This window comes from Papaver somniferum, chromosome 4 (assembly GCF_003573695.1).
Source record: "Papaver somniferum cultivar HN1 chromosome 4, ASM357369v1, whole genome shotgun sequence".
Lineage (NCBI taxonomy): Eukaryota > Viridiplantae > Streptophyta > Magnoliopsida > Ranunculales > Papaveraceae > Papaver > Papaver somniferum.
In genome coordinates this window covers 128,511,016-128,522,105 of record NC_039361.1, presented here as the reverse complement: position 1 = coordinate 128,522,105, position 11,090 = coordinate 128,511,016, and the positions used below count along the sequence as shown (strand labels likewise).

Sequence of the window (11,090 nt, the reverse complement as noted above, 5' to 3'; positions counted from 1 at the left end):
TGAGCAAGTAATTAAAATTCCCAGCCTACCAAAGTTTTGTAACCACTGCCAAGTAATAGGTCATTATGTTGCAGAATGTAGAAGTAAAAGAAAAGAACAAGATCAGTCTGCAGAATTTCCTACAGCAAAGATAGTTAAGCAAGTTTGGAAAAAGGTTGAATCACAGAAAAAACAGACTCCATTTAAATATGGTTTTGACATATGTTTTAGCATTCCTTCAAAGATTAATGGGATGGAAAAGATTGATGAAAATTATTTGGATAGTGATGAAGAAGTTGATGCAATTATACCTCCTATTCTAACATCTGAAGCATCTACAAGTGAAAATTAAAATATTATAAATTCAGAAAAATTCCAGATTCTGCAAGATATGACTGAGGAGATCAAATTCTCATTTGGATTTTCCACTTTTGAATGTGGCACAAACGTTATATTCAGATAGTAGTGCTCATTCCATTAATGAAGTCAGTCATGTCATACCTTCAGTTGAAAAATAAGTGGTTCATGTTGAAGCTCCAAAGGCAAACAAAAAGCATCTAAACATATTGGTATCATTAAAACAAGGAATCAAGCTTCAGGTTCAGTGAATGATGGTGTTCAATTTGGGAAACAGAGAGGAAGTAAGTCCTTTCACCCTCTATCAAATCAATGAAGATAATATATTGGAACCTCATAGGTCTTAGGAGAATTAGGGCCAAAGATAGACTGAGGAGTTTAGTACATAATTTTTGTCCTTCTTTAGTGATTATTGCAGAACCAAAAGTACAATATTCTGCTGATTTTTATAAGAAATTAAGACTAAGTGGTATGCACTATGAAGCTATTCACAATTCTAGGGAGTCAAGAAAAGGGAATATATGGATTTTGTGGATCTCTTCTATTCAAAAGCCTACAATTATTTCAATTACAGATTAGTCAATAACAGTGGAAGTGGGAGGAGCACTGGTTACTGGAGTTCATGCTAACTCCTTAACAGTCAACAAAAGAGATTTATGGAGTGAGATAGAAGATATAAATTCTTTAAATAAACCTTGGCTTTCTATTGGTGATTTTAATTCAGTTCTTAGTGAGGAAGAAAAAAAAGAAGGTTTAAGACCTCTGAGGTTAGCAATGATGGAATTCAATAACTGTCTTCATAGATGTGGTTTAATTCAAGCCCCTCATTCTGGGTTGGAATATTCTTGGTGCAACAACAGAGCTGGAAAGAAGAGGATAATATGCAATTTAGACATAGCAGTTTATAATCCAAAATGGCTTGATATGTATCCTAGTTGGGCCTATAAAGTTGGAGCAAGAGGAGTGTCAGATCATAGTACACTGTTTGGTAGGAATGCTGACATTCCAAAACCAAGTAATTCCCCTTTTAGAGCTCTCAAAGTGTGGAAGAATCATTCTGGATTTTTACCACTTATAAAATAATCTTGGAACAAGGCAATAAAAGGAAATCCCATTTATATATTTATGAGAAAAGTCAAGAGATTGAAATCTAATATAAAGAATGGAATTGGTCAACTTTTGGTGATGTGAATAAAAAACTAAAACTAGCAGAGATGGAGGTGCTTAATACTTCTATTGCTTCAGATCAGGAACCAGATAATAATATCCTCCTAAGTAATCTTGTGACAGCAAGAGGCAAATTGGAAGTTCTAACTCAACAACACAAGAAAATTATTCAACAAAAATCCAGAGTAATGTGGCTTAAGGATGGAGCTTCAAATACTAAATTCTTCCATTTGAATATGAAGGTGATACAAGCTCAAAATATGATTGTGGAACTAGAATATGAAGGTGGAAACATTATTACTACTCAAAGAAATATATCATCAAATCTTGTGAATTACTTTGAAGATAAATTCAAATTTCAAGAGGTGGACATAAATCAACAATTCTTCGAAGCCATACCAAAAATGATAGAAGAAGAAGATAATAGAATGCTTGAAGCAATTCCTTCGGATGATAAAATAAAAAAGCTGTTTTTGACCTCAATCCAGAAAGTGCACCAGGACCAGATGGTTTTGCAGGTTGGATATATAGATATGCTTGGGAAATTATAGGTGATGATCTCATAAAGGTTATCCAATACTATTGGAGAAGAGGGTTCATTCCTGATAGCCTTAATGTTAATTTCATCAAGTTAATACCAAAAGTAAGCAATGCTAAGAGAGCTAAACAATATAGACCCATTGGTTTAATGAATTTTAGCTTCAAAATTTTTACAAATACTTGGGCTACAAGGTTGGGAAGTTTAATTCATAAGATGGTGTCACCTCAGCAGGGAGCTTTTATAAAAGAGATAACAATTCAAGAAGAAATAGCATTAGCTTCTGAAATGGTCAATGAACTGGATATCAAAAGAAGATGAGGTAATTTTGGCTTAAAGATAGATATTACACAAGCTTATGATTCACTTAACTGGAACTTTCGCTTCCAGGTTATGAGCAAATTGGTTATATCTGATACAACAATCTATTAGCTTCAAATACTCCTGAATTCTGTAAGAATTTCAGTCCTAGTCAATGGTGGCCCAGAAGGATATTTTAAAGAGGGAGAGGATTAAGACAGGGTGATCCCTTGTCTCCTCTTCTTTTTGTTCAGGCAGAAGATGTTCTTAGCAGAAATATTACAAAGAAGATACAAGAAGGAACTTTAAAAGAAATGGTAAATAGGAATGGTATAAAACCACCTCATATACTTTTTGCAGATGATATATTCTTATTTCGTAATAGTAAGAAGAGGAATGTGAAAAAGCTTACGGAAATCCTAAAAGTATACCAAAGGTCCTCAGGTCAAATGATAAGCATGGAAAAAAGTAAATGCTTTATTGGTGGTACAAGTGATTTTAGAAGAAATCTAATTTCAGAGGAATATGGAATACCTTTGGCTGAATTTCCTGATAAATATTTGGGAGTCCAGCTTTTCTCAAGGGGAGTTAAGTCTTATCATGTGTGGAATGGGGTTGAAATGATGCAAGAAAGGTTAGCAGGATGGAAAGGAAAGCTTCTTTCATTCCAGGAAAGGCTGGTTTTAGTGAAGTTTGTTCTAAATAGTCTACCAATCTACAACATGTTTGTATATAGATGGCCAAAAAGAGTAATAAAAGAATGTGAGAGGATCATTAGAAATTTCTTATGGACTGGTGATTCCTCTCAAAGAAAACAAGTTACACTGAAATGGGATAAAGTATGTTCACCTTTAAGTGAAGGGGGGCTTGGAATAAGGAGATTGGAAGTAGTCAATAAGGCTCTCTTAGTGAAGATGTTTTGGAAGATCCAACATGGGTATGAGGAAGTGGCAAAAAATTTCAAGCTAAATTCCAGAATAAAAGTGGAGAATGGATTACTTACTACAAAAAATCCTTTATATGGCAAGGAATAAAATGGATAATAACAGAGGTACAAGAAGGTACAAGGTGTCTAGTTGGTGATGGTACAACAATCTCTGTGTGGAAGGATAGATGGTTCCAAGAGAAACCATTAGAAGAAAGTTTCTGTGATAATGCTTATATCCAACAATTCCCAAACATGAAGGTGTCTGATCTTATTCTAGAAGGAGAATGGGTTATTCCAATTGAGATGATGGAGATGATTTCATTAAATGAACTTATTGTCATAAGTGATGGAGAAGGTAGAAGAATTTGGTCATACACTATCTCTGGTAACTTTACAGTGGCATCTGCAGTCCATAAAATAAGAGAAAAATATTCTAAGTTGCAATGGACAATTCAGGTATGGCACTCATCTGTTCATCCTAATATATCAAGTAATGTATGGAAACTAGCTAGAAATGTTTGTGCCACAGATGAAAATTTAAAAAACAGAAAGGTACAGTTGGCTTCAAGATGTTGCTTTTGTAAAAAGGAGGAAGAGAATAAAGAGCATATACTGTGGCACTGTAACTTCAGTGAAATTGTATGGAAATGGTTAGGAAACATCTTCAACTTCATCAACCCCAGATCTTTTGAAGAAATGTTGACCTTGGCAAAGAACAAAAGTCCTGCCATAAAAGAAATTTGGAGGGTAAGTTCTTTCATTACAATGAGAGAACTGTGGTTTTCCAGAAACAAATGTATATATGAGGAAGAAGTTTACTCCATAAATCTTATAAAGGAAAAAATTCTGAAACTTACTAGGGAATGTGAAGTGAGGATGAAAGCTTTAATGTGGAATAGTTCTTATGACCTTCAAGTGCTAAAAGTTATGGGACTGAAATGCAGAAAGGTGAAAACAATTACAGTTAAAGAAGTGTATTTTCAACTTCCTCCTCTCAATAAGATTGTTCTTTGTTGTGACGGTGCCTCAAAAGGTAACCCTGGGATCTCAGGTTATGGGTTTATAGGCAGATCAAGCTCTGGAGATTTCTTAGTTGCTGTTACTGGAGGATTAAGAGTTTCTACAAATTTCTATGCAGAAGTACTTGCAATTTTAAATGCAGGAGAATGGACAATTAGAAAAGATCATAAAGAAGTTTGGTTCAGAACTGATTCAGCCGCTGTGATTTCAGCTTTTCAGAGTAATAAGATACCTTGGTTTGCTGTCAAAAGATGAGAGAAGATATGTGCTAATCTTACAGACTGATGTTTCATTTATAGCTACAGGGAGGTAAATTTTTCTGCTGATGGACTTGAAAAAAAAGGAACTAATCTAGCAAGAGGAGAAAGAAGAATTTTTGAGACAAGACCTGACTTCTTAGCTCCTCTTGAAATACCTAATAAGCCATACTACAGATTTTGTTAGGATAACATAGTTTTTTTACTTTACTTGCTTTCTGATATTTCTTATTTAGTTCCTTTTTGTAACAACTTTTGTAACATCTTTTGAAATTAATTAAATTCTTTGTTAAGCAAAAAAGAAAAAGGTTTACAGGGAGGTATTGCTCGTGTATGTAAGCAATTACAATGAAAGTGCAGCTGGAGTTGAAGCAAATGCTGGCGACAGAGATGCAGAGTTAGGTTAACAGGGTGTGGTGGTGGAGATCGGTGTTGATGATTACCTGTTGTTGTTGAAGTTCTAAGTCAAGAAGAAGAGATGGTCTGCAATGGGTACTTTTTGTGAGTGTTTTCAAGGGTAAAAAATGGGTTTGTTTTGGATTTGAAGAGTACACAGAAGAAGAGAATATTGGTTTTGGTAGTATTAGGATCTATGTATGACTGAATAATTTTGCAGCTGAGGGTATCATGAATCTGAACCGGTTTGATTGGCTGCAGTGAGTAAGCTCAAATTGAGTTGCCCTGTGGAGTGTTAAAGTTGCAGTTGTTGCAGAAGCTACAAAAAGTGGAGATGGAATTAATCATGGTCTATACGGAAAGAGACGATGAACTGCAGAGATGGATAGGTGCCGCTGCTTGCAATGAGGATATGGCTGAAATACAAGCTGTGAATAAATGTTGTTGATTGTGTGTGAACTAAATGGTTGCAGGGAAAGAGAGTTAAGTTATTGCCATGTTTCTGGTGGACCGGTGGTGTTGTTGAAGGTTGAAATTGATTGTCAGTACACCAAATATAGGGTTTAGCAACTCAGACTTGCAACAACTTTGTAGCTGTTACGAATTTTCTGTTGCTAATTTCAGTTGCAAAAAATTCGCAACAGTCGAAACTCGCAACTGTTGAACCTGTTACAGTTTGCAACTGAATTGGGTTATAAGCGTGCGAATCGTGAGTGTGTCAGCACACACATTGAAGCTGACTCGATTTCAGGCCATTCAGATGTGAAACTGACTCGGGTTTAGCCTATTATTATTATTATTATTATTATTATTATTATCATCGAACTATTCTATCTTATTATCTTCTCTCTTTCTCTCTCGTTCTCATCTCTCGTTCTCTTCTATCATGTTTAAAAATTCGAATGTTTTGTTGATTTCAGAGATTTAAAATCCCAAATGGCTAACCAATTTATTTCTCTCATTAGGGTTTTGAGGTTTACGTATGAAAGTTTTTCTTATCTCTGTTCTCTAGTCTCCAAAAACTCTTAAGAGCAGCAGCACAAAGAAGAAGAAACGCCCTAAACTTCTCATTTCCTTATAAATATAATGAAGTGTATCGCTTGATTTCAACCTTATGTTTTATTTTTGTTTCTTGGTTTGGTTGAATCTGATCTTATATGAAATCCATAAATTCTAGGGTTTTGATTTGAAAATAAGGTACGCTGGGATGCCTGTATATCTTTCTAGGGTTTGATTGTATCTGATTGTATATTTGGATTAATTGGGTAGTTATCTATGACTCAATCTTCTTCATCATCTTTAATTTTAGAAATTTAAATTTTAACAATAGGGTTAGGGTAAATTTTCAAGCTCTTGATTTTCTTATTAAAAGTTTCAATTGAATTATTATTTTTATTGATTAGGTTTGCGGTTCACTTGAACTGGTACCTATTGTGATTCCTGGTGATGATGGTATAGTGGTGGTGCTGGTGAAGTAGAAGATGACTCAGTTTGCTAATAAGATTGCTCATCACGTTGCTTGTCTGTTTTGTAAGGTGAGTTAATTAGTTTGGGTTTTATTCTGATATCATTAGTTGATATTGTTTCAGCTCTGATTTTGGTCGACTCTAGCTGGGTTATTCTTAGGTGCCATTACTGGAGCTTTAATAAGGAAAGAAACTGAGAATACTTTAATCTCTACCAAGTTGTTTGCTGCCAATTAGAAGGGATATTTGATATGGACCACTGGCACCATGGATATGTGTTGTGATTGCTAAGGTTCTCTCTGTGTGTGTGTGTGTCTGTGTGTACTACTGTGTTCTGTTTTCTTTCCTTTCTTGTTGACCGGTCTTGATTGTATTGTAAGCTTTTACATGATCCTTTAGGCATTATCCAAGTAAATATTGGGAAGGTTTTTGTCACCTAAATTTGGCCTTTGTTACCTCGTCCGGTGTGGTTAGGCCCATTTCAGGCTCTAAACTCATACTACTGATCATTGTCATCTATTTCAGTTTTTTGTTTCTATTCTTGTTTAATTATTTATTTCAGTTTTCATTCATTTGCTTTTGGATAATTGATTTGATATGGTAGTCAGAATCGTTGTTCATTTCATGTTGTATTTTAAGTATGACAAGGAAGAGTATGAATACAAGCTTATTCCTGCTTTTCTCATGTTTAAAGGTGCTCAGACTTCTATATCTTGGTCTCGAGTTTCTCTTAAATACATCATTTTGGATCAGCTGATATGTGCTTGTTCAATTGAACTACCTTTTTTGTTTGATTGTGTGATATTCATTTTGGTTTTTGCAGGACTTGGATGGATTTACCCTTGTGATATTTGGAGTATTGGTTGTATGAATCTTTAATTGAGCTATGCTCGGTAGGTTTTCTTTTTGCTGCCACCTACTGTTTTAGTTTACATAATTTTTGTACGAAAAAGCTGTAACACATTGTTTTAGGGAGATACATTGTGTAAGACGCATGAGAACTTAAAGAACCTGGCCATAATAGAGAGGAAATTGGGGTCAATACCAAATCACATGTTGAAGAAAGTTGGGTATGTGATTTCATCTATTTAAGTTTTCTCTTGTTGGTTATTATTGAAATGTTCCATCTGGTAACTTGTCCATTTCGTTGTCAGATATCATGCAGAGAAATACATAAGAAAGGGAAGATTGAATTGGCCAGAGGGTGCGACATCCAGGGAAAGCGTTAGAGTTGTTTCAAAGTTACCATGTTTGCCGGTATGTGAAGAATTGTTGTGTTCAGGGAAGATTCTTTTGAAAGGAGACAAGATAACATTGATGCAGAATAGTAAGCAAACTGAATCTCACCCTCCTCTCTCACTTGGTGTAGTCTGTGAAATTTTAGTGATAATTGTCTTCTTTTTAATATTTCAGGGGTAAATGATGATTTTGTCCTAGTGAGGATATATAACATGAGTAGCAGAGTTGAATGTTGCATATTATACTGTCTGACAATGCTAGTGCAACAATCGAATTTCCTGCATTTGGATAATTATCTCTGTATTCTGGATTATCGTTTAATTCATGAAGCAACGGGTCGAGCTGAAGATGACAGAAAAAGGGAATAGGTAATAGACATTGTTTAATCCTTGAATTCACTTACTTTTTATCAATATGATTTTCATTTTTTACTCTTATATGCATCTGATTTAGTAATTTTTTTACAGACATTCCTTAGTAAAGCTCCTGGTTATGTTGACAATCATAAACTTGACTTTTTTATTGGTTTTGCAGGCTAATGTCTGGGAATGGATCGGAATAAGATGAATATTACCTTGCAGCCTTCACAGTATATCTCAACTAGTGCAGTGGTACGATATTTTTATCTCATTTGTTAGTGTTATTAGGTTGTTGAGTTTGAATTCTTTGCTGATCAATAGTTGGTTACCATATTCTCTGCTACAAATTACTGTAGGGAGTTTGAAATTTTTGGCGATGTGATGAGTGTGGATGCAAATTTGACTTGTGCATTACCCAGATCCTTCAACTTCTGATAAGAGAATGGAAATTGGATTCGGTAACAAGAAGTCAATACCTGGAACACCACCAAAGAAGGTAATCCTAAGTGCTTTTGTACTAGTTTATTTTTTAAATGCGTATAATTACTGTCTTAATTGAATAATCAAATTAACTTTTCCATGGCAGATCAGTTGTGGAAGAGAAGGATGAGCGTGGAGCTGAAGTCTTTGGTGGACCAAGTTCAGAGCTGAAGTCGGCATGTAATTCTGCACTAATGAAACTCGTAGGTGGGTACATATTCCATTGGCCATGTTCGTATAGTCTGTTCTGAAGTCTATATTTCTATATTGATTTTACATAATGTTAGATGGTATAACATGTACGGAAGATGGACAGACTAAAATTGTAAGAGAAGGGGATAATGGTGTTGCTTACTCTTGGAATTCTAGAGATTAAATATGGGACAAAGTATATATATGTTTTTTGTATTTATATATGCCTTGTTTTCTAATTAATCTTCAACCTTCTTTTCACACAGTATTTGATGTTGACATTGGAGATGGTGAGCCCATTCATAAGTTTCCTTACAATAGATTAGGCAATCTTTGTTATTTTGTAAGTCACTTTATTGTATGGTTCTTACAGGCCTATTTGCTAATTCACTGACCTTTCCTTTCTCTCTGATGAAAAACAATTTGATGCACCATTTCGCGTCCCTTACACTACTACGCGTCAAGTGTCGTTGCTTTTCCTGTTTTTCATTTATTCATATGTTGGTCTTGCGTTTTTCAGGGAAGATTCTTTTGAAAGGAGACAACATAACATTGATGCAGACTGCGTAAGCAAACTGAATCTCTCCCTCCACCCTCACTCAGTGTAGATGCAAATTTGACTTGTGTATTCCCCAAATCCTTCAACTTCTGATAAGAGAATGAAAATTGGGTTCGGTAACAAGAAGTCAATACCTGGAACACCACCAAAGAAGGTAATCCTTAGCTTGTTTTGTTAAGGTGATTAAGAATCGGTGAGTTGGAGCTCTGAGGATCGGGCGACTGACTCAGTGTAAGTTTTTTCATAATTTTCTCTTTATGTAATCAATTTCAGGTGAAATTTCTTATTGATTCAGGTCAATTCCTTCATTAATACTAGTTCTTCATATTAGTTGCAATGATTGGTGGTAATAAATCGATTTGGTCGCGTTTTTTTCCTGTAAAATGGAGTTTTCTCAAATTCAAAAAAATGGATCTAGTTCTGGTTCGAAAGAAAAAACTTCAGAAACTGAACTTGGTTCAACTTCAAATATGAATTCGGATTTTCATGAGAATGGAGTTCATGGTAACTCTCCTTCTTTGTTTATTCCTGATGATATAATTGATGATAGTGTAAAGGAATGGGAGTTTAGTTTGACTGGAAGATTGGATCTAGTAAAATTGAAATTTAAGATTGCAGAAGCAGCTCTTAGAAGACAATGGAGATTGAAAGGTACTATTCAGTTTATTCCTTTAGGAAAAGGTTATTCCATTATCAAACTTGACAATGAAGAAGACAAACTGCATATTGTAACTGGTAAATGGGTAGTGGATGAACAAGAGTTAACTCTTAAGAATTGGGAACCAAATTTTAATCCAGCTACTCAAAAAACCTCATCAGCTTTTGTGTGGGTGAATTTCCCTGGCCTTAGTATTGAGTATTGGAAAGAGAACATCATTCTACAGATGGGTAAAGCGATGGGTAGACCAATAAAAGTTGATGAAACAACATTGAACAAAGAGGCAGGGTATTATGCTAGTGTACAGGTGGAAATGGATTTAGCAAAAGCAATACCAAGTAAAATTTGGGTTGAATCCAAATATGGTGGTATTGAGCAATCTATTCAGATTCCAAAATTACCAAAATATTGCAACCATTGTAATGTCTTGGGACACCATGTTGCATAACGCAGATCAAAAAGGCAAGAGCAAGATAAAATAGAGGAAACAAAACAAACTAATCCAGTGAAAAGGTTTGGAGGAGGGTAGAAGCAAAGAAGAAGAATTCTCCAGCAAAGGTTGGTTTTGATATTTGTTTTGGGTCTTCCAGTAAAGACAAAGAAATGGACATTGATGAAAATTTACTAGATACAAATGAAGAGGTTGATGCAATAATTCCTCCAATTCATGTAAAAGATGATACTCCTCAAATTAGTTCTGGAAAATTTCAGCTACTCCAACACATGAATGATGAGATTTTTAACTCACAAGCTGAGTTTCCTATTTTGAATATTAATCAATTACTTATGTCTGCATCAAGTGCTCCTTCAATAAATGAGGTTGTAACTGTTATTCCACCTGTGGAGAAAGAAGTAGTTCTTGAAGAGGGTCCTAAAGATAAACAGAAGGCTGCTAAGAATATCAACATTATTAAAACAAGAAATCAATCTTCTGGTTTAGTAAATACTGGAGTACCACTTGTGAAGATGAGAGGAAGAAATTCTTCTCAACAAACTTCAAATATATGAGAATAGTATACAGGAATCTCAGAGGCCTAAAGGAGAACAAGGGCCAAAGAGAAACTCAGAAGTTTAGTCAAAAGTTTTAGTCCTACTTTAGTGATCCTGGCAGAACCAAAGGTAAAATACTCTTTGGATTTTTGTAAAAAATTGAGACTGAAAGGAATGCATTTTGAAGCCAAACATAGCTCAACTG

At 34.9% G+C, this 11,090-nt stretch overlaps 3 protein-coding genes across 14 annotated transcripts; all 3 read left to right on the top strand.

Moving 5' to 3' along the window:
• The first annotated feature begins 3,521 nt into the window (after positions 1-3,521).
• LOC113273119 lies at positions 3,522-4,544 on the top strand. The gene has a single exon (XM_026522886.1). It carries the CDS (start codon positions 3,522-3,524, stop codon positions 4,542-4,544), a length of 1,023 nt encoding a protein of 340 aa, XP_026378671.1.
• A 1,241-nt stretch (positions 4,545-5,785) lies between these two features.
• Positions 5,786-9,574, top strand: LOC113276553. Of its 12 annotated transcripts, XR_003324512.1 has the most exons (11): positions 5,786-6,477; positions 7,232-7,301; positions 7,381-7,478; positions 7,563-7,735; positions 7,822-8,015; positions 8,182-8,258; positions 8,363-8,502; positions 8,593-8,693; positions 8,795-8,811; positions 8,945-9,021; positions 9,199-9,574. XR_003324512.1 is itself a non-coding variant. In XM_026526182.1 (10 exons), the coding sequence occupies exons 6-10, from the start codon at positions 8,196-8,198 to the stop codon at positions 9,246-9,248; spliced, it is 315 nt and encodes a 104-aa protein (XP_026381967.1). In that variant the 5' UTR covers positions 5,786-6,477; positions 7,232-7,301; positions 7,381-7,478; positions 7,563-7,735; positions 7,822-8,015; positions 8,182-8,195; the 3' UTR covers positions 9,249-9,574. The 12 variants fall into 12 exon arrangements, 1 of the variants encoding a protein (XP_026381967.1); XR_003324511.1 differs by lacking the exons at positions 8,795-8,811; positions 8,945-9,021 and having other exon boundaries at positions 5,786-6,139; positions 6,346-6,477; XR_003324510.1 differs by lacking the exons at positions 8,795-8,811; positions 8,945-9,021 and having other exon boundaries at positions 5,786-6,207; positions 6,346-6,477.
• A 46-nt stretch (positions 9,575-9,620) lies between these two features.
• LOC113273117 lies at positions 9,621-10,343 on the top strand. The gene has a single exon (XM_026522885.1). It carries the CDS (start codon positions 9,621-9,623, stop codon positions 10,341-10,343), a length of 723 nt encoding a protein of 240 aa, XP_026378670.1.
• The last annotated feature ends 747 nt before the right edge of the window (positions 10,344-11,090 follow it).

Excerpts from the sequence above, each read along its gene's own strand:
- LOC113276553 (XM_026526182.1), top strand. The coding sequence starts at position 8,196 with ATGGATCGGAATAAGATGAATATTACCTTGCAGCCTTCACAGTATATC. Across the intron at positions 8,259-8,425 it reads ATATCTCAACTAGTGCAGTG|ATCCTTCAACTTCTGATAAG; the intron begins GTACGATATTTT and ends TGCATTACCCAG. Across the intron at positions 8,503-8,592 it reads CTGGAACACCACCAAAGAAG|ATCAGTTGTGGAAGAGAAGG; the intron begins GTAATCCTAAGT and ends TTTCCATGGCAG.
- LOC113273119 (XM_026522886.1), top strand. The coding sequence starts at position 3,522 with ATGAAGGTGTCTGATCTTATTCTAGAAGGAGAATGGGTTATTCCAATT.
- LOC113273117 (XM_026522885.1), top strand. The coding sequence starts at position 9,621 with ATGGAGTTTTCTCAAATTCAAAAAAATGGATCTAGTTCTGGTTCGAAA.